Below are 21,580 nucleotides of genomic sequence, written 5' to 3' on the forward strand. Positions count from 1 at the left end.
TCCTGAAGCAAAGTTCTTAACCCGAGGTACTGTTTCTGGGTTAGCGGAGTCTGTAACCTGAAGCATATGTAACCTGAGGTACCACTGTACACCTAGAAGAACCAGTGCCGGATTTACGTATAAGCTAAACAAGCTATACCTTAGGGTCTATTGGGGCCCTCAAAAAATTTAAAGGGAAAAAAACCTGGATGTACATTTCCAAAATACAGATAAAAAAGAAATAAAATAAAACCTACATGCAGCAACAGTGCTTTGTGTTGTGTAGGCTCCTATGATGTAAGTAATGGGCCCCGTCTGCTAGCCTGCCTGCTCCCTAAAATATCACTGGTTTGCTCATTTCTATATAGAGAGTGCCTACATTCTGCATGGACTGATTGCATGGCTTTCGACACCTATTAGGTCCATAAATTACCATATAGCATATAGTAAACACAAAAAACAGTGACAATTTGTTGTTGACAGCTGGACATATAAAGGGCCCCATTCTGTAGCTTAGAGCCTCATCAAACTTAATCCGGCCCTGAGAAGAACAATAGACTGTAGAGCTGGAAGGGGCCCAAGGGTCATTTAGTCCAACCCCCTGCAAACTCAGGAATCCTGCCTTCTGGTTAAGCTTCATTTAGTCCAACCCCCTACAAACTCAGGAATCTCCAACCTTCTGGTTAAGCTTCTGTGAAGGTTGTTTTTGCAAAGGTGGTGATTTGAAAACCCTAAGCCAAAAACTTTGGGAAGAAAAGTTGGTTCTTGAAGGTTCAATTCCATAGCTTTCCCCACTTGCCTGGGAGCAAGCCCCACTGAATTCAGTAGGGTTTGCTTCTGAGGAGCCGTAGTTAGCATAGCCCTGTAAACTTGCACCCGTTTAAGCCACGAGATAGCAGAGAGAGACGTTATTTCCTTGGTTCGACCCCACACTTAATAGTTAGCAGGCAAGGAGGCGGCGCCTTTCCACTCGTCCTCAGCTCCAGCTGCAAGGAAGTGAGCGAGCGCTGCCTGAAATCGATCCGCCGCCGCTGCTCCTTTCAGACTTCCAAGAACGAATAAAAAAAATAGAATCGCGATGCTCCGCTTGGGCAGAGCAGCCGCCTTGCTGCGGACGCTTCCCTCCCAGCCCCCGGGGGAAGGGGGCAAGATCCCCAGGAGAGCCGCGTCTGCCGGGAGGAAAAAGGAGATCCTGCTCGAAGTGCACGGAGAGGCTTGCGGCGGTGAGTGGAGCCCAGCAGCCTCCTGAGGGTGTCCGGGCCCAGTTGGGGAGGCCCAGGGCGACTCTGCAATAAACGGGAGCTTCACAGACGACGTGGTGGGGGGGTTGTTGCAAGGGATGAGGTAACCTCCCGTCCCGTCCAGCCCTTTGCATGTTTGCTTGTGAACTCGGAAATAAGTCCCGCTGAGTTCCACTGGGCTTATACTCCGAGGTAAGTAGGCACAGGATTGGAGCGAGGCTATGGAAGGTGAATAGATGGATTTCATAATATTTATATGCCGCTTGAACCTCAGAGAGCGTTACCAAAAAAAAATAAAGAAAACCATCACTAAAAAGTTTGCAACTGTAATTATAAAAGACAGAGGTTAAATCCGCAGTAAAATAGGCTAGAACAAATTAAAACTCCTGCAAACATCTCTGAAGAGAGAGCAACTGTAGTCTTCTATCAAAACCTGGGAAGCCCCGTCAATTATGCTGCCGTCCTCCAATCACAAGCGTTGTTCTGGGCAACACCCTCCCAGTAAACAAAGATTAGCCCGGGATGAAAGGCTCCATTGGGCGCGTCGCAGCTTGAAGGAGCCACCTAGCCCATTTCAGGAATAGATGAGAGATCCATTTGGGAAGGCTGCGCCTGTTGATCTCCAGTTGTTTTGGACTACAACTCCCTGGCACCTGGGTGGCAAAAGCTGCACTAAACACAGCAGGGATGGGGAGGGAACGTGAGGCCTTCCGGGTGTAGTTCAGTGGCAGAGCATCTGTCTTGCGTGCAGAAAGGGCTGCTTTCAGTCCCCCTGCATCTCCAGAAAGGGCTGGGAGAGACTCCTGCCTAAAACACTGAGAGCTGCAGGAGGTCAGAGTAGACAGTACTGAGCTAGATAGACCTAATGGTCTATTTTAGCATATGCAGCTTGCTGTTCTCCTATGCTATGCTCTAACTCCCATTAAAGGTAAAGGTAAAGGGACCCCTGACCATTAGGTCCAGTCGTGGCCGACTCTGGGGTTGCGGCACTCATCTCGCTTTACTGGCCGAGGGAGCCGGCGTACAGCTTCCTGGTCATGTGGCCAGCATGACTAAGCCGCTTCTGGTAAACCAAAGCAGCGCACGGAAACGCCGTTTACCTTCCTGCTGGAGCTATTTATCTATTTGCACTTTGACGTGATTTCGAACTGCTAGGTTGGCAGGAGCAGGGACCGAGCAACGGGAGCTCACCCCATCGCAGGGATTCGAACCGCCGCCCTTCTGATCGGCAAGTCCTAGGCTCTGTGGTTTAACCCACAGCGCCACCCGTGTCCTCAACTCCCATTAGCCCTAGCCATAATGGCCCAAGGTCAAGGATGGTAAAAGTTGTAGCTCCGAGAACATCTGCAAGGCCACTGGGTCTGTCTCTGGGCTAAGCCTAGCCTTGGTCACTGGGTTTGTGTCCCTCTCATTTGCATTCCACACACCCTGGAGTATTGTAAGCTGCCTTGAAAACTCTGGCTGAAAAGTGGCTTAAACGTTTAAAATCAACAATAAGAAATGGAACTACCTCTAAACAATAAATGAAAAAGAGTTCTTTATTTTATTTTGGAGTACAGGTATTGCAGAAATTCTGATGAACAGACCACATGCCAGAAATTCACTGGGGAAAGTGCTCGTGGATGAGGTGAGTGAAGATTGTCTTCCATCGTACAGATATTTGTATTTGTATTGGGGTCCCAGGTAACTTAGTAGCTTCTTAGACCTTAGTAGAACCTAGAGTTTTTGAAGTGGAGACAAACAGCACAGTCCTATACATATCTAATAAGAAGTAAGTCCCATTGAATGAAATAGGGATTACTCCCAGATAGGAGTGAATAACAGCGATAGCATGCACAATAATTGGGTATGGGAGCTGTAGTCCAGTGATCCCTGCAGTGGTGCTAACTTGAATAAAATATTGGGTAAGCTCTGCCCCGCATAATCACAAGACGCAGTGCATGCACACCATTTGAATGGCAATGCCCATCAACCGGGGGGGGGGGGCAAAGGAACCTTGGCCCCTAGGAGTTGGCTCCTATGCCTGGAGGACCAGCTTTTCCATCCTTGATATAGATAGGTTTGCAACTTGCATCTGCAGGATAGAGCCTAATATTTACATACTTTGCATGGAAATGCTTCTAAGTACAATAGCAAAAAAATGGGTTGTATCCAATGCTAGTCCTACTCAGAAGAGGCACACAGACATGATTGAATATGACTAACTTTGGTCCATTAATGCCAGTGAGTCTCTAGTCTGAGTAAAACCTATTTGGATACAAGCCAATCTATCAGCATGCTGAATATTTGATCCGCTTAACGTGCTTGTGTGTACTTTCAATTTCATTTTTTCAGTTCAGTACTCAGCAATGGTCACATAATAAATCAAATGAACTGGTAGAATTTTCTATTAATTGAAATCTGATGTTGCACCCACTCTCTCCCGCTCTCCCCCTCAGCTGTTTGAAACCCTTGAAGTTCTCCATTTTGATGAGAGTATTCGCGTGGTGATAATTAAGAGCAAAGTGAAAGGCGTTTTTTGTGCAGGTGGGTAGAGGCATTCTCTGATTTAAGAAAATCAGAGGCAAATATATATATATGAATAAGCACAATAAATAGATTTTAAGCAATTATATACCCCACCAATCATATGTTTTCCCCCACTGGATTTAATATGTTTTTGTTGTGTGCTGTGTATCCTTGTGATTACAGAAATTGCTGCCTCCAAATCTAAAAGCTGAATTATTCTTACCACTAGGTATAAAGATAGGGTTTTTTTGGGAGGGGTGTAGTTTTACTGCTTTTCTCATCGTATCTCATCCTCGTTCATATTCCTGGCATTCTATTACCAGCAGCAGTGCAAACTTTAAATCCCAGAACATCTTGATTTCTACACTGTACTGAGATTGTTTGAACCTTGTGAAATATAGGACAAACATGATAGCAATTAATATGTGTAATTGACACTGGGCATTTGAGTTTTCTATTAGGGTATATCAATTATGTAGGAGGAGAATGGAACATGTATGCATTATTCTGTCAAAATTGATTAATAGACTGCCAAAGCTAACAAGGCTTCCTGAAACCAAATTACAAGTTGTCACTATCACAACCTAATCCTACACAGAATTAGGTATGTTTGCCTCTACAAGGGATTGAGCTGTATTGTAGTTTACAGGGCAGTTACTAGTGCATTGAAGCACTGCTGTTGAACCCATTGTGTTTCCTTTCTCTATCTCCCCAACTGCCTTCTGCTGTTGTAAATTCAGGTGCCGACTTAAAAGAGCGTGCTAAGATGAGCAATACAGAAACTGACCATTTTGTTCAGAGGCTCAGAAGCTTAATGAATGGCATTGGTAAGTACCTCACCGTGAACTCCTTTGCATGTGATTGTCTTTTTAACAGGGGTGGGGAACCTTTTTGACTCAGTAGGCCAGATCAAAGGGACATGGGTGGTGCTGTGGTCCACAGAGCCTAGGGCTTGCCGATCAGAGGTTCGAATCCCCACGACAGGGTGAGCTCTTGTTGCTTGGTCCCAGCTCCTGCCCACCTAGCAGTTCAAAAGCATATCAAAGTGCAAGTAGATTAATAGGTACCACTCTGGCGTTGGAAGGTAAACGGCATTTTCGTGCACTGCCCTGGTTCGCCAGAAGCAGCTTAGTCATGCTGGCCCCATGACCCGGAAGCTGTACACCGGCTCCCTCGGCCAGTAAAGCGAAATGAGTGCCGCAACCCCAGAGTCAATCACAATTGGACTTAACGGTCAGGGGTACCTTTACCTTCAGGGCCTGACTTTGACAGGTAGGAGGGACCACTCACTTGTCAGTCATCTGACATCATGTCAGGTGACTGATAGGTAAGTGGTTACAGTTTACACATGGGGTTTGCTTATACAACATATCCCCCACAGGAAATATGCTGGTGAAGCAGCACGCTGCAGGACTGAACTCTCTTCAAGCCTAAACACATCTAGAACAATGTTGCATTCATTTAAATGAAGCATTGCTTCCAGGTATTTGAGATCAGGGTGTTAGATTTGAATTCATATGGAGTTACTTCTTTCTTCTGTCTGAAATTCCGAAATGTTGCCTAGAACTGCTTCAAAGACAAACATTTAGTGAAACAATCCTTTGTGTAGGCTAAACTAACTTTTTTAAAAAAATAAAGACCTAATTCATATTCAGTCTTCCCATTCATCACTATTCTATCTTGGATGGATTTACCAACTACTGTAAATGGTGCTGCACTGAATGTCTTGCTATTTAATTTTTACAGCTGCTCTGCCAATGCCCACCATTGCTGCCATAGAAGGCCATGCGTTGGGTGGGGGCTTGGAACTGGCACTAGCTTGTGATCTCCGTGTGGCAGGTGAGTCCACCAGCACAACCGGGGTCTTCTACTCTCACTGCAATGACACTTAAAGTTGGCAATTGGAGGTATTCCCTTGTGCTAAAATTCCAAGTGCTAACATTTAGTGCTTTAAAGCACGTTGACACTGTACTATGTGCTAATGTAGCTTCTCCCCTTGTTGTGTTCTTGTTATAAATCAGCATCGTCGGCTAAGATGGGCTTGATTGAAACAACAAGAGGACTCTTTCCTGGTGCAGGTAGTGTAGCTTCACCCACTTTTTTTGCTGCGTTTACATTAATGATGTGTCCTATTGTGAGGTAATAATGCTATAATTAAGCTAAGGTCCAGCGCAGAGGGCCTTCTGGCAGTTCCCTCACTGCGAGAAGCCAAGTTACAGGGAACCAGGCAGAGGGCCTTCTCGGTAGTGGCACCCGCCCTGTGGAACGCCCTCCCACCAGATGTCAAAGAGAAGAAAACTACCAGGCTTTTAGAAGACATCTGAAGGCAGCCCTGTTTAGGGAAGCTTTTCATGTTTAACAGACCATTGTATTTTAATACTTTGTTGGAAGCTGCCCAGAGTGGCTGGGGAAACCCAGCCAGATGGGCGGGGTATAAATAAATTATTATTATTATTAAACATCCCAGCAGTCCAAAAACCCCTCCCTAGTTCTGCCAGTTATTTAAGCAAGATCTGATCTTTGTTTTTCCTTTTTTAAAAAAAGAAATTGGATATGTGAATACTCCCTTCTCCAGTTTTAAAACAGAAAGACTTCTATACTTACCATTTTGACCTTAGGTGAGAGAGCAATATAATTTTAAAGACTGGCAGCCTGACATCTCAGTCACTTCGCCGGTTAACAGTTCATCCCAGCAAAGGAATGCTCCTAGTAATTTTTCATCTGTAGCTACAAATATTTCCTGAAATGTAAACTAAATCCCAGCTATTTTGGAATACTACAACATTTAGACTCTATATAGAGAGGAAATTTGAAGATCTTACGATATTACTGTACATTGTGGAAATTCAGTCTCTGAGGCAGAACTTAATAGCTTTTCCACAATCTCATTTTTCACTTACTTAAAACAAACAAACAAACATGCCCTCCAGTTGTGGTTGAATTCCCAACTCCCACCAGTCCCATGACAGGGATAATGGGAGTCCAACCACATCTAGACAGCCGCAGGTTCCCCATCTCTGAACTACAGCAGTGCAGTCATACCTTGGTTCTCAAACAGAATACATTCCAGAAGTCCGTTCGACTTCCAAAAATGTTCGAAAATTGGAACACTGATTTCCAGGTTTGTGGCGTTCGGGAGCCAAAACGTTCGAGAACTAAGCTGTTCAAAAACCAAGGTACGGCTGTATCGTTTAAGCATGGAAACCATAAAGATGTGCATCCTCTTTAAAGTATGTTATGGATTTGGTGTTTTTTCCTGTCTAGGTGGAACCCAGCGCCTACCACGCTGTATTGGACTAAGCTGTGCTAAAGAACTAATTTTTACTGGCAGACAGATTGATGGACAAGAGGCATTCTCAATAGGTTTAGTTAATCATGTAGTGCCACAGAATGAAGAAGGGGATGCAGCTTACCAAAGAGCGCTGGCTTTGGCTGAAGAGATTGTTCCTCGGGTCAGTATATCTTTGCATTTGCCAAGTAATGTCAGGGTTGCTTTATGTAATACATTGAATCTGTTGCAAAGTAAATGAGGTTAGAATTATTTGGTTTCTGCCTTTCTGTAAAATTAAGCTAGTTTGCTCTTCATTTAAAAACTGATACAAATAGATATTTGGAGAACATTGTGCATACTTTCTGTATAGCGATAACTATCCCCATCTTTAATGATACCAAGAGACTCATTGTATGCTTGGTATACTTTGGAGCTCTTAGTCCTCAATAAGGCACTCAGTCAGGAACTAGACTGGGGCGGGGGGCATGACTGTGTGTTTCCAATTACTCACAGAAGTTTGTCTCTGCATTGGAATGTAGGTGAAATGATTTGTTTTTGTTGATCAATTTGAGATGTTTCATCGGAAGCAATTCATAAATGGAAATTATATATATAAATACATATATATATATTCTCTTTAAAGGCTCCCATAGCTGTGAAAATGGGAAAAGTGGCTATAAACAAAGGAAGTGAGGTAAAGTAGGCTTTTTATAACCATCTTTGTTACAGTTCTTTATTAAACTAGCAGAACCCCGCCAAAAGTTGCTTCTAGAGTGGCACAACTCATAAGAAGCTGTTTGTCCTTGGCTCCTTCCTTCTCCCTCCTATGCTTTTCCTCAGGCCTGTCATTTCTTCACTTCCACCCAATTAAATATTGCCTGTAAAAACAGGTGGACAGCAATACAAGCAACAGTGAGGCAGATATTTGTTTTGTTTAAGCAAAGACAGGATTATATTGGTCACATATAAAGTAGGGTCCAGAGAGGTAACCTTATTAGTCTGTCTTTTAGTACCTTAAAAACTAAAGGACCTGTTGTGACAGCAGCTTCAACAAATGCTTCTATCTGATGAAGGGGTTCCTAGTCCACAAAAAGCTTTTACTACACATTAGTCTTTAAGGCCCACAAGCCTTGCTGTTTAAAGTGCAGTTACTCATTTTAACATAATGGTGAAGACTGATACCTTTCAGTCACTTCATCAAGTCTGTCATGATAGTGCTCTATTGTTAAACTTGCATCTTGCAAAATTGCTATTATTTTAAGTGCGCACTTTGGCACATGCAATTAAGGTTTCTCTTTTCCCAGGTGGATATTGCCTCCGGTATGGCTATTGAAAGAATGTGTTATGCCCAGGTAAGCTAGCCTTTAATTAAACCCTGCTTTCCCCCACTTAAGTGTGCACTTTATGCATATTAAAGTGCTCAGCTCAGTGAAACACTTCTCACTCTGAAGATCAGTGAGAAGAGTCAAATGCTTCCATCTGTGATTTGGCTCCAAAAGGTGCAATTGCACTCAGAAACTTCCTTGGAATGTTTGACTTTCCTCAGTTCTTACCTGAGAGCATTGTTTCTAGCATCCCTCTACAAACAACTGTACACTCAGAGCATCTAGTAAGGCTGCTCAGGATTCATCAGTTGAGAGCTGTAATGTGTAATACATGTGCACACCACTATGATATTGATTGGGAAAATAGATGTGATGGGATCAGCAGACTGAGCACTCTACACCTGTTACTTCATAAAGGAAAGAGTGAAGGGATATGTTTGTATACTCCCCCCCCCCAAGGATGGTGGCAATTAGGAAATATAGTATTAATTGGTGTTTCTGTCTTTTAAATACAGAATATCCCTACGAGAGACCGGGAGGAAGGGATGGCAGCTTTCATAGAGAAACGGCCACCTAAGTTCATTGGGAAGTGACTTTTGTCCAACATCGTTCAGGTGACTGAAGACAATTGCAAGAAGTTACAAGAAGGCTGTGTCTTATTACAACTTTTTTTCTACATAAATTTTATATTCAAACATACTGTTTCACTTGTTCACTCCTTTTCAGTCAGAAGTGTATGTGTGTAATTAATGCTTGTAGTAGGAATGTAGATACATGCTGGGGATTGAGTATAGTACCAATAGCAGAAAGGCAAAGTCATGCTGATAATTTAAGAGGATGTTAAGAGAAGACCTGTCTTAGGATGTTCATCCTTTATTCATAGCAAGTTGCTCATAATTGGGCTATAAAATCATGACTGCTTACTGATCCACAAGATAAATCTTTGAATAATTGTGATTCATATGAGTGTGGAATATAACTTTGGCCCAGAATGGGCTCCAACAAGAGTTGTGCAATGGGGCCATTAGGGACATCTTTGTCATATACATGAGCATCTGCATCACCAACTACAGCTATTACACATTACGCCAATTGCACAATAAGAAAGATGACTTGTGCTTAATTTATAAGAGGGGAGATGAGCAGAATTATCAAGAGCCTACAGTACATCAATGGGTGAAACACTTGCCTGAGCTAGTTTTCCCTCTTTATCAGTGAGCAAAGGCCAAACTAGATGTTATGGCTGCACAAGGCGGCTGTTCTGTGCAAGCTCTTCTATGAAGTGGAGGGGGCACAATTTAAAAGCACATCGCAGGAATGTGGAGCTCTTTGACTGCCTGCACCAGGCATAGGCAAACTCAGCCCTCCAGATGTTTGGGGACTCCCATCATCCCTAGCTAACAGGACCAGTGGTCAGGGATGATGGGAGTTGTAGTCCCATAACATCTGGAGGGCTGAGTTTGCCTATGCCTAGCTGGCACTTTCCATCTAAAACCACTCGCCTCCATCTGTTTTTCTGAGCGGAGAGGTTAATACATAACATCTAGCTTAGCCCTAACAACCTGTCACTCCTTTGGAAACTCAACACCAGGCATCCCCAAACTAGACCCTCCAACTGTTTTGGGACTACAACTCCCATCATCCCTAGCTAACAGGACCAGTGGTCAGGGATGATGGGAATTGTAGTCCCAAAACAGCTGGAGGGCCGAGTTTGGGGATGCCTGCTCAACACAATGGATGAAAATTTTCAGCTAAGCCTGCTCTACTACAAAGTTGCTGCTTTCCATAATAGTATGATAATTCTTGTGAAGCCTCCATTTCACCCTTCATGCCAACCAGTTTGATTAAAGAAAAAACTTGCAGTCACATCTCTGTACCATCATTGGACATGCCTTTTATTTTAAGTATTAAAACCTAGAAAGTATCTTGAAAGATTTCCCCCCTCCAAGTACAAAAATAGTTTGCGTACACTCGTAAACAATGTGGATGCACAACTGACAAAGCCAGAATCTCCCCTGTACAACATGCACATAGAATGTGTGTAAGCCCCTCACGAACGCTTTGGACTGGCTTAACAGCCTGTTGAAGACTAATTCAACATTTTAGTTGAAACAGCCTACCTCTCCCTTGCCCAGGATTTTCAAAACCCCTCTGCCTTCACCGCATGGGATTTTAAAAGTGTTTCTCCAAGGCTAAGCCAATCCTATTTTCTCTCGGCTACCACAAGCAATACAGAGTTTACTGGTGGTAAGGCATGGACAAAAAAATGGAACAGTTCCTGGACTGACAAGAAGAAAGATTACTGGCACGAGAACAAGTAGCTTTTAAAGCCTCCATTTGCAGTGTCCTTGACCACCACCATATGAAATTGGTGGCTTACAAAACCAACAGACTCTTTTCAAGACCTGTACAGTCAGCTACTAAGCAGTTTTCTCTTGGGACGGTGCCCCATTTCCCTTTTCAGAAGGCAAGTTACAAATTAAAGCTACTTGTCGGAGACTTCCAGATGTGCATGCCATACAAGTACCCTCAGATCTTACAAGGAGGACCATCTTGATCCGAAATGCCTGAGAAAGCATTAAGAAATCACCATCGCAGCTTCTGCACATGACAAAATGAAAGAAACGGCCGTGCCCTCGGTTATCCATTTGACTTGGCTTGTATCTCCTTTCGCTGTTTAGGCTTCCCATAATATTTCATATGAGTGTCCACGTAAGATAGTATCTCGTTTGTTAGATACTGGACATCTGGATCGCTCTGGTCATTTTCTTTAATATTATATAAATGCTGTAGCCCATTCTCTTCTATTAACATGGAACAGTACCTGGCAGCTGAAGAGAAACAAAAATCTGTTTATTAGATGATCCAACATGAATGGAACATAACCACACTAGCTTCGCTTCTACACTTCGCTCCTGACTTCGGGACATTGAGATTCCTCATTTAACACAGAAGTTTTAAGCACAGACATAGCAGAGTCATACCTTGGTTTTTGAACAGCTTAGTTCTCAAATGTTTTGGCTCCCGAACGCCACAAACCCAGAAGTGACCGTTCCGGTTTGTGAACTATTTTTGGAAGCCAAATGCCCGAAGGGGCTTCTGCAGCTTCCGGTTGGCTGTAGGAGCTTCCTGCAGCCAATCAGAAGTTGTGCTTTGGTTTCCGAACATTTTGGAAGTCGAACGGACTTCCAGAACAGATTCCGTTCAGCTTCCAAGGTACAACTGTACTCAGTTTGTATTTTTGCAGAGAAGTACGGAGTTTAAAAGGTGTCCATTGCTGCAGTTTGTGTGACATAAATGAAGGTAAGAATGCCCCCTGAGGGAATTTTAAAGTTTGTTTCCCTACACCAAGACAGGGTTCTCTAGACACACAACCCTCCTAACAGAATAGTGATTATAGTGTCGCACAAACAGAAGCATGTTGTATGCTGCAATTACCTGGTAAGAGAGAACTAAAGTCCATGTGTGTAAAAAGGCACCGGCAAACCTAGTTACCTGTTCTACATATTTGGGGCCTGGTAGACCTCACATACTTGCCAGGAAAATTCTAAAGATGCATTTGCTGTTAGAGGCAGCAGGGACTTACTCCCACCACAATTCCACAGTATTAATACCTTATTGCAATAATGGGAGGAGGAAGAGAGAGAAGGGGAGCAGCATAAATCACCCTCTGAGCTTAGAACAAATGCAGGGACAGAGCTGATCACCAAAGCATTTGGTCTGAATAGCTACAACATACATTGCATCTTCTACCAAGTTTTTTTTGGGGGTGGGGGGAAGCTACATGGACATTCCCAACAGGCTTTACAGGTTGAACTTGAAAGTCATAGGCTTATTAAAAGAAAACCATCCATACGTACGGGTTTTGCAACAGATGTGCAGAATGGCCCACGCTGCCCAAATCTGGACTCCAGGTAATGCAAAGCAGTCAAGTAATGGGTAGAAAGGCTTGAGGGACCTATGGATTGAAGAAAGGTTACCTAAGAATCATGATTAGCATTAAGGCTGGCAGAGAAAGGTGGGAGGAACTGGTGTTTGAGGCAAGGAAATGAAGATGGATTGCAGAACTACTTATGTACATAGCACTGATCTAGTAAAAATAATTACAATTGTCCAATAAATATATTGGGATCTATTTAATAACCTCTAACAAGTCATAAATGTTGGTTTGTTGTTCGCTTGGCAGATACATATTGGCAACAGGGTTCAATGTTGAGCAAGTTATTTAGAACATTTGAGGCTATTCCCTTCTGATATGTTCCAGAGGGTCCCTGCTTGCCAGGTAACCATATACAGTATACAGAATTACTGGCCAAGGCATATTTTGTCTAGAGGTATACCTATAGGCTGGCAGTGCTACCATCTTGCATTCTGGTGTCGGCCACTTCAACAGAGCTGCATGCTGTAACAGAGAGAACCAAGTGTCAACATTTCAATAAACACTGAAAATATTCAAAATAACTATGGAATCTAAGTCACCATACCAGTTTTTCAATGAGGGATCTTCTTAGTGTTTGACTCAATGCCCAGGATTGTTCGCCTCTAGATAGCAAGTTTGAAATAATCCCGGCTGAGAAGTAGTTCACTTCCATTTCGGCGCTGCTTAGCAGATCACTGACACGATCTATGAAGTCCTTCTGCATTAACTTGGACTGCAGCTCTCTCACTTCTGCTACATTGTTCTGATGAAGATAGAAAAAATACAACTGTGAAAATCACGAGCTGGCAAATGCCGTGCTAATTTGTTGTCACTTTATTACTGAAACTGAATAAATTTCCCCTGAAAGGAGGATGGGCCAGCATCTCTTTATATGTTGAGAAGTGTCATGCATCTCAAGTCAATAAAAAAAAAAATCAGAAGTATGTATTTCACTGCTATATCAACGCTCAAGGAATTTTTTCTACTGAAGAAAAATCAACTTCCTTTTCCCACCTTTTCATGAAGGCCAGAAAAGAGAACAGCATGGAGGATTACTCTAATCATAAATGACAGAATTAATACCTTTAAAATGTACACATTAACTTTTAAAACAATTCTAGTACATTGCACTTTATTCTGCTCTTACCAAAAGGCCAAGAACTTTATGCTGTATTGAAGAGTCAGATGAAAAAGTCTGCAAAGAGAAATAGGTTTAATTATTAAGCTTATGTAGCTGGAGGAGACTCTTGAGAGTCCCATGGACTGCAAAAAGATCAAACCTATCCATTCCGAAGGAAATCAACCCTGAGTGCTCACTGGAAGGACAGATCCTGAAGCTGAGGCTCAAATACTTTGGCCACCTCAAGACTCTCTGGAAAAAACTCTGTTGGGTAAGATTGAGGGCACAAGGAGAAGGGGACGACAGAGGATGAGATGATTGAACAGTGTTATAGAAGCGACCTACATGAATTTGACAAAACTCTGGGAGGCAGTGGAAGACAGGAGTGCCTGGTGTGCTCTGGTCCATTGGGTTACGAAGATCGGACACGACTAATTGACTAAACAACAAAAGCGTTGTATTTGTCAACTGGTTAGAAAGGTAGCTACCACGTTTACCTCTAAAACTCTCATAAAAAGCTCCAACCCTTTGTTATCAATGAAGTGCCCACACGTAGTTGGCGCTTCATCTGTGAGATTCCAAAGTGCGCTCAGTGTAAAATGGAAAGTTGTATCTAATTCATTCTGATTTATTTTCTGTTCAACGATTTCAAGTAGTTTCTGTAAAGGAAGAAAACGACACCATTAACTACATAGAATACATGAAGTGCAAATTTCAACATTGCACTCTCTTCCCCAAACCCTCTTAAAATATTGCTCACTGTTATGGGGAAAGGAGATGCAACAACTTACCCCAACAACAATGTAGAACTCGGCAGCAAGCTGTGCTGCTTGCTCGTCTGAAAGCTAAAAAACAAACCACATATTTGAAATCCGTATGTGGAAGAGCTTCTGATAATAAAGATGAACTAGATGAAAATGTAAAATCACATACCTTAAGTGCTAGGATAGAGATTATATTAACAGCAATTCTTTGTATATGTTGGTTTTCCTGGTTACAAAGCCACTGGACAACAAATTTCGCAGCTGCAAACCTAAAATTTAAAAGCATTGTCAGAGTATACACTTTGCAACTCTAAACCAGGTCATAGTGAAAGAACAAGATTAATAAAGCAGTTTCCCCCTTTCACTTTCAGCAGTTTTTAAGCAGATATTAATCCTGTCCTGAGGCAAAGTGCAGATGAGAGAGTCCTGCTTACAACCCAAACCTAGGCTTCTCGTATGCAGAAATGAAAGGAGAACCAAACTGACCATTCCTAAGAAGTGTTTAACTGATCAAGGCACTGACATCAGAGCTATACACCACTCTTCAATAAGTCATTGCTGTGTATTTGCTGTATAAACATGATAAGTACCTAGGCTTTCTTGACATTCCCCACCCCACCTTATCAGCACAAACAGCATCAGAAGTTTTTGCAGTGGTCTCTCCTTACTAAGCAACTGAGCCATTAAACACAAGGCATAGGAAAAAGGAACAAGGTGCAGTTCTGTCTACTCAACTCACAAGAGTACTCCAAGGTCTCAGATTTTCTAGTCCTGCTACATGAGGTGTGCTTAACTAGAGATGCCTGTGACAGAAATTGGTACATTCTGTATGCAAAAACTTTACCACTAATCTATGGCCTCTTCTCTCTTCCTCCCTCTCTCTCACACAGAGAATGAATAGCAACAGAAGTTATGTCAGAGTTATACACCTCGGCCGCTTACTCCCATTTGTCTGGGTCCTGGCTAATGTCCTTCATCCATCATTACTGCATGATCCAGAGAAGCAACCGAGTCACATGGACTGCCATTTGGGTAAGAAACTTTAGTTTATCTGGCATCATATTTGCACTGGCCTTCAAGGCAGCATGAGGGAACACTCTACCAAAGCCTCTGGAACTCCTCCTACTGGGCAGGCAGGGAAATTAAAAAGTTCTTTTTGCCCATGTCTCAAAGTGAATGTGTGTCTTCATCAGAAAGGAGAAACCCTAGAGCAGGGGTCAGCAACCTTTTTCAGCCATGGGCCGGTCCACCGTCCCTCAGACCATGTGGTGGGCTGGACTATATGGGGGTGTGTGTGAATGAATTCCTATGCCCCACAAACAACCCAGAGATGCATTTTAAATAATAGGACACATTCTACTCATGTAAAAACACGCTGATTCCCGGACCATCCACAGGCCGGATTGAGAAGGCGATTGGGCCTTAGGCTGCCTACCCCTGTCCTAGAGACTGAGCGAGGGGGCAGACAGACTATACTGGGAAGAGCTGTCTATCCCTACTGTACAGTAACAGATTGGAGTCACTTGCCTGTTAAATGGAACGTCTTGCAGGATCCTGACACTGGACAGTGAAAGAAGACAGTTCTTCTGGAGCTATATGGAAAGAGAGAATTCAGCACCATAGGGTTCTGTATTTGTTATTCTTATTCAAGTTATATACCACCCTTCGTCAAAGGCAGTTTACAGTATTTGAAGCTAATTATCCATTTTTACAGGACAGATGGTTCAAGAATGCATGTTTTCAATGCTTTGCAGCTTAAGAGCATGAGTTTAGGTATCTGAACTCCATTGAAATTCATGAGTATGACTAATTTAGGTTCATTGGTTTCCATAGGTCTACTAGGAACATAACTTAGTTGAGTACTACCCTACAGCTCAAACCCTCCAAATGAAACAACATTCTCAAGTCATCAACATACGGAACAACAAATTAAAACAGATAGTTATCTAGGACAGGATCAGATTATTCAGCATTATGGAAGCAGAGGTAAGACAATTTCTGAGCTATACTTCTGACAGAACCTTGACTTTCCCGAAGTCAAAGACTGGGCACTAAATGGAAGAGGAGGTATATATTGGAATAGTTAACAGCCGCATGGAGGACAGGCACTCTCTTGTTTCAAACATTAAACCCACACTGGGCCACTTCACAGTCACGCCAATCAGAACCCTGTGTATGTGTTGAGGCAGTGAGTGTGTCACCCCACTCATATGAGAGGGCAACAGTTGTGTGAACGGAGCCAGTGTGTTCTACCATGTGTGGTGCATCACACATGCTACATCTGCTGCCCTCCCCAGCCCTCAAATACAGTTCTATAGATTTAAAAAACATAACACAACGTCATAAGCCAAGGATCTAAAAGAGCCAACATTTCACACCTCACACTCCAAACTGTGGCTACAGGTGGCATTTTAAAAACTGACAAAAAGTTAGGGAGAATAAAAAAGAAATCCATATAATTTTTTTGTGCACCATTTGTTCTATCATTCATGTGCCCCGATTTGAGCAGCAAATCTCCTACTGTGCTTTAGTACTGGTATAACAGATGTTGTAAGATCTGCTCTCTTATTAGGGCTGTTGAATTGTAACTGTATCCTACCCAAAACCCTTACCTGCTGCTGTTCAGGAAAGGTTTCCATGGCTTTGAGGAGCAGCTGGATCACGCTGGAAAGCAGGCGAACAGGCATGCCTGCTGCTAAGCCTTGTCTTGTTAAGTTAAGGGCACAGGCACTAGCAGTTAACTGTACTGCCAAGTCCAAAGGATGATTCCTCATTCCAATGATCACAAGCTGCAGCATGAAATATGCAAAGAACCAATTCAGCACAATACATAATGAAATCAAAAATCCAATAAAAATAAGGATGGATGAATGAGAATAAACAGAGGTCTTACATGTTTGGGGAATGCAGATAGGAGCTAATGGACTAAGTAATATTTTTAAAATTTGGCCACAATGGAATAGTTTGCAAGAAGTTATTGCATTCAAACTAATCTGGTTTACCTTTAGGATTTCAGGCTTTGTAATTCTCATAAAACACGTTTGAGTAAAAAGGTGAAAAAAGGCTTCTTTCACAAAGCATGCCCTTTCACTGTAGCGTTTCAAAGCTTCCGAAATCTGCATTTCATTTTCTCCTCCCGATACCTTTGAACGTAAAAATAATTCATTATTTTCACTAACTAAGCTCAGAATGGTCATTTCAGGTCTAATAAATTCAGTAGCTAACAAAGCCCTGCAGTAACATGGTGATCCACCAAGCATGAAGATCCAAACCTAATCAGAATGTGTTTTACAAAAACAAACTCTGGAATGAGGTGGGGTTGCTGTTCTGGAATAGATCCATCCCTTGTGATGCACTAGCATGACCCAAAATAACTACTATAGTGTGGATAAGCCAAAGTGTTGTCATGCCAACACCCCTCTCACTTCTGAGGGTCCAGAAAAGTGGTAAGTGAACATGCCTGAAAACTAGCCTCAGCTTAGCCAGAGGGCTTAGGCAAAAATGGAGCTGAACAGTTTTAATGTGTGCTCTTTCTTTCCAGAGCTACTCCACTCTATGCGCTGCACAACTTGCTGTGCACACAGACAGGAACCTCCCTTTTCCTTTAAAAATGTATTATTTCATTTAAACTCATTCTTTAATATCACACCTATTTTTCCAAATTAAAAAAACAACTCATGATATAAACATTGTTGGGTCAAGGCTACAAGCAAATTGGAATAAGAACTGCCCTTCTAAACCATTTGTTAGATTTTCAAGTATCATTTTAGTTATAGAACATTTAAAACCTTCAAACCTTCAAGGTTCCTTCTCCTGAAAGGAACTCTGTGTACCCAGCTTCAGTCCCGAGCAATCCCACAAACCGCATCGTTGGCCGTTGTCTGACAAAAGCTTCAACAGCCTCATCGTTAATGTATTTGCTTCCAGAAATATCCAGAGACACAAGATTGGGCAGAATATCTTTTTGGCCTAGCAAACGAAAGGCAATATCTGATGTGGAATGCTGCTCGTCTGAGATGTCAAGGTGAATCAGATGCTTTAGTTCTCTTATTACGTCTAAGAACTTTGGTGTAGGCATTTTCAAGCATTTCAAGCTATGCATAGTTAGAGACTTAAGTCGATGTTTGCAGGCCAGGAGTGCAGTTATTTTTGTGACTGAAGTATTGGAGATATCCAAGCTTTCTAACCTTGGCAGGGTAGCAACCTCTGCTAAATCTTCATCACGGAAAAGCACATTGGTAATGCTCAAAGAACGAAGACCAGACAACTGACTAAAGCACCGTTCATAAGGATTTGTAGGGGAAAGAGTTAATGAGTCCAAGACAAGGCACTGAAGGTTGTTCTGGATCCATGCACTGCTGCCAAGCCCACTCACAACATCTGCAACAGTAACAGTGTCATTCATCCCAGCAGCATCCAGTTCTACTAGTTTGTGGTGGCAGAAGGCTTTTCGGAAAGACTGGGCTGAAATCTTTGCTTTGCGGATACAAGCTTGCTTCAAACGCATCTGGTTGCCTCGGAAAATGCCTACAGTGCCATCATTCAACAGTTCTATTAGAAAAGGAAAACAAGCCTATGTTAGAGCAAGTAAACTACTGAAATCTGGTCATTTGTAAAGTAGGCTGTATTACTACATGGTAGGCAATAGTCCAAAAAGTGAGGGAAGCAACTGGTGAGTAGAAACAGAACCACCTGGGCAGGAAGCAGAAAATGGATTGGCGACTATTCAGTGCGATGGCGACTATTTCCTCAACTCTGTATTTTCTGCCTGTGAACACTAGATGGCAGTATAACCCAGATGGACTATCTTCCAAGGTGAACAGACTATTCCTGACAGAAGTACAGTGGTACCTCAGGTTAAGTACTTAATTCGTTCTGGAGGTCCGTTCTTAACCTGAAACTGTTTTTAACCTTAAGCACCACTTTCGCTAATGGGGCCTCCAGCTGCCGCCGCACAATTTCTATTCTCATCCTGAAGCAAAGTTCTTAACCCGAGGTATATTTCTGGGTTAGCGGAGTCTGTAACCTGAAGTGCCTGTAACCTAAAGCATCTGTAACCTGAGGTACCACTGTATAACACAGAGTCATAGAGTTGGAAGGGACCACAAAAGTCACCTAGTCCATCCCCCTGCAGTGCAGGAATCTTTTTCCTAACGTCTGGCTGGAATCCATGACCCTGAGATTAAGAGTCTCATGCTCTACCAACTGAGCTATTTGCAAATATGCTTAACTTGCACAGTTTATTCTACTGCTGTTTGTCCTAGCATGAGGGATATTGCTAAGCAGCATGTTTCAGACCACTACTTGACCACTGGAAATAAGCACATTTTAATCTAAACATGGTGGTGAAGCTAATGTGACAGCTAAGTTACAGACTGGGGCTCCTTTGGGAGTAAGGGCAAGATGTAAATCAAATAAATATTAATATCTAGGGCATAATTTTTAATGTTATCCTTATCCAATTTTTTGCTCCTTTGAGGATTTCATAAGATTTCTAGCCCAATATGGTCTAGATATGCATACTTTACATAGGGAGGGGAACAGCACAGAAGAATGAGCTAGCTAGAACAAGCTGTTCTTGTCTGTGAATGACCTCATGTTCAGATCACTTGTGCTAGCACAAAAAGAACTGTTACCTCGATATGCCATTGTCTGCAGCAAGCGATCGGCCACTTCTTGAGGAAGCCTTTCAGATTCTTTCAAGCACAGTGACCCATCAGGCCGTTCTATACAGAATTTTTCTAAATCGGCAACCAAGGCATTCAAGCAGATGTCAACTAAGGAATATGGAGATGCTTCTGCCTATCACCCATAAAAAAACAACAGCACATCAGTAAGAAACTCCTTAGGATCACAAAGTGGCTTAATACATGGCTTCATTTAGTACACATAATAAACTTACATATCTGCATTTAATATCCATCACTAAGTGAAACACACAATACTAAAAAAAGAGCAAGTACAAATTTTTATTATGAATGTTCCTAACAGGTCACTACTCAGGATTATAGAATGTTTATCCTTGGATTGTTAACACTCCTAAAGCAAGTTTCCATACGACTAACGTTCCCCAACTGGGTATAGTAAATACACTGTATGTCTCCAGCCACACTGCAGCAGGAAGACTATCCCTATTACTTACATAGGATACACTGGGGGCAAGATCTGGTTTTTAAAACCAGGTATCTTCTCCACTTCCACTTAATCTTCATCATCATTAACTTTGAGGAGGAAAGTTCTTGGCAACCCCCAGATCACCGGAAGGAAGAATGTTTTTAACTGTTACAGAGTTTTGAGAATGCTTTAATTATTTTAAGAGTGTTTTACTTTTTGTTTTTAAATTGTGGGTCTATCCACCACTCTGAGCAGCTCCAGGAGGAAGGACGAGATGTGAACAAATTCAAAAACAAATTAATTCAATAAATAAACCAACAGCTGTCGCAATCAGGTGGCTAAGGCTACAGCCATCTGTGGGTGAGCCCCACACTGAATTTCTTAGGGCTTACTTCTGCGTAGCCGTATTAGGAGGATTGCTCTTGAGCAGCGCCTGGCAGCCCACAGCAGAACAACCCGGATAGATGAGTGTGGTATTATCATGAGGGCAAGCGAACCTATGAAAGAAACCCCCGCTTTTTCCTCCTCCCCTACGAAGAGGAACCCTTTCCCCAAGCTAGCCAGCCTCGTGGGTGGGACCCTAAAGTTTTAACGCAAGTTTAGTAGGCTGTGTGCGCAACCTCTCAGACCCACCAGATGGCCCGTAGCCCCCCAAGCACTCTAACCCTAACAAAACGCTGGAGAGTCTTTCAGTCTCGGGGGTCTTTTTACCACAACCAGCCAATGCAGCCACTTTTCTGGAAACCCGAAAAACTCGGGGGTGCGAGTCGGTGGTGCTTTGGGCTCAGTCACTACTGGAACTACTCCGGGTCAACTTCCTCCTCCTCCTCCTCCTCCGGGCAGAGTCTTCTCCCCAAAGGCTCCGACCCCTCACCGCCCTCCGAGTCCTCCCTTTCGAAACCCCAGCGCTTCTTCCCTCCTTCTCCTGCCGCCCATTGTTTCCGCCGCCTCGCCTCCCTCCCCAGGCAACCGTTCCTCAGATCCCCCCCAGGAAACCAACCCCCCCCGCCTCCCCACCCACCTGCACGGCAGGACAATCCCCGCAAATGGTCAGCGGGGCTCGTTGCCGGTTCTGGATGTGCAGGAACCGCACCATGGCGAACGAGGAGCCGGGATTCACTCCGCCAGCGGGAGCGGAGGGGGTGGGGTGCGCGGTGCGAAGTAACCGGAAAGCGGGCAAGGGCTCACCGGAAGCGGCGCAGCACGGACTGAAGAGGGAGGAACGCCGTTTAAGCTCCGAGGGAGAGGGTGCAAGTAAGGCGCATGCGCGCTCCGAGTAGGGTTGTTTCCCCCCTTCCCCCTCCTTTCGATGAATGGTGGAAGGGGAGGGGAGCCGTCT

At 43.3% G+C, this 21,580-nt stretch overlaps 2 protein-coding genes and 1 long non-coding RNA gene across 3 annotated transcripts; 1 reads left to right on the forward strand and 2 right to left on the reverse strand.

The window, feature by feature from the left end:
* The first annotated feature begins 908 nt into the window (after positions 1 to 908).
* On the forward strand, positions 909 to 9,021 carry ECHDC2 (enoyl-CoA hydratase domain containing 2). The gene is made up of 10 exons (XM_053392425.1): positions 909 to 1,202; positions 2,780 to 2,847; positions 3,659 to 3,746; positions 4,469 to 4,555; positions 5,475 to 5,567; positions 5,750 to 5,806; positions 6,993 to 7,180; positions 7,643 to 7,693; positions 8,304 to 8,351; positions 8,840 to 9,021. The coding sequence occupies exons 1-10, from the start codon at positions 1,058 to 1,060 to the stop codon at positions 8,915 to 8,917; spliced, it is 903 nt and encodes a 300-aa protein (XP_053248400.1). The 5' UTR covers positions 909 to 1,057; the 3' UTR covers positions 8,918 to 9,021.
* On the reverse strand, positions 2,741 to 6,426 carry LOC128415761 (uncharacterized). The gene is made up of 2 exons (XR_008331054.1): positions 6,333 to 6,426; positions 2,741 to 2,936 (listed from the first exon to the last, which is right to left on the reverse strand). It is a non-coding gene; the product is annotated as an uncharacterized LOC128415761 (long non-coding RNA).
* A 1,938-nt stretch (positions 9,022 to 10,959) lies between the features above and the next one.
* Positions 10,960 to 21,462, reverse strand: LOC128415757 (protein zyg-11 homolog B-like). Its single transcript, XM_053392421.1, has 14 exons — positions 21,263 to 21,462; positions 19,764 to 19,929; positions 17,924 to 18,678; positions 17,130 to 17,270; positions 16,740 to 16,916; positions 15,655 to 15,719; positions 14,297 to 14,396; positions 14,155 to 14,208; positions 13,861 to 14,022; positions 13,391 to 13,438; positions 12,809 to 13,006; positions 12,665 to 12,726; positions 12,185 to 12,282; positions 10,960 to 11,155 (listed from the first exon to the last, which is right to left on the reverse strand). Exons 1-14 carry the CDS (start codon positions 21,335 to 21,337, stop codon positions 10,965 to 10,967), a joined length of 2,292 nt encoding a protein of 763 aa, XP_053248396.1. The 5' UTR covers positions 21,338 to 21,462; the 3' UTR covers positions 10,960 to 10,964.
* Between the last annotated feature and the right edge of the window lie 118 nt (positions 21,463 to 21,580).

Source organism: Podarcis raffonei, chromosome 6 (genome assembly GCF_027172205.1).
Source record: "Podarcis raffonei isolate rPodRaf1 chromosome 6, rPodRaf1.pri, whole genome shotgun sequence".
NCBI lineage: Eukaryota > Metazoa > Chordata > Lepidosauria > Squamata > Lacertidae > Podarcis > Podarcis raffonei.

What these genes read in the sequence shown, in the direction of transcription:
- LOC128415757 (XM_053392421.1), bottom strand. Translation starts at nt 21,337, where the DNA reads ATGGTGCGGTTCCTGCACATCCAGAACCGGCAACGAGCCCCGCTGACC. An exon ending in CAGGAGAAGGAACCTTGAAG is followed by an intron (nt 17,271 to 17,923) that starts GTTTGAAGGTTT and finishes TTACGTTCAAAG; the next exon opens with GTATCGGGAGGAGAAAATGA. An exon ending in ATAAAGTTCTTGGCCTTTTG is followed by an intron (nt 13,007 to 13,390) that starts GTAAGAGCAGAA and finishes TATCTTCATCAG; the next exon opens with AACAATGTAGCAGAAGTGAG.
- ECHDC2 (XM_053392425.1), top strand. Translation starts at nt 1,058, where the DNA reads ATGCTCCGCTTGGGCAGAGCAGCCGCCTTGCTGCGGACGCTTCCCTCC. An exon ending in GCACGGAGAGGCTTGCGGCG is followed by an intron (nt 1,203 to 2,779) that starts GTGAGTGGAGCC and finishes TTTGGAGTACAG; the next exon opens with GTATTGCAGAAATTCTGATG. An exon ending in CTGAAGAGATTGTTCCTCGG is followed by an intron (nt 7,181 to 7,642) that starts GTCAGTATATCT and finishes TTCTCTTTAAAG; the next exon opens with GCTCCCATAGCTGTGAAAAT.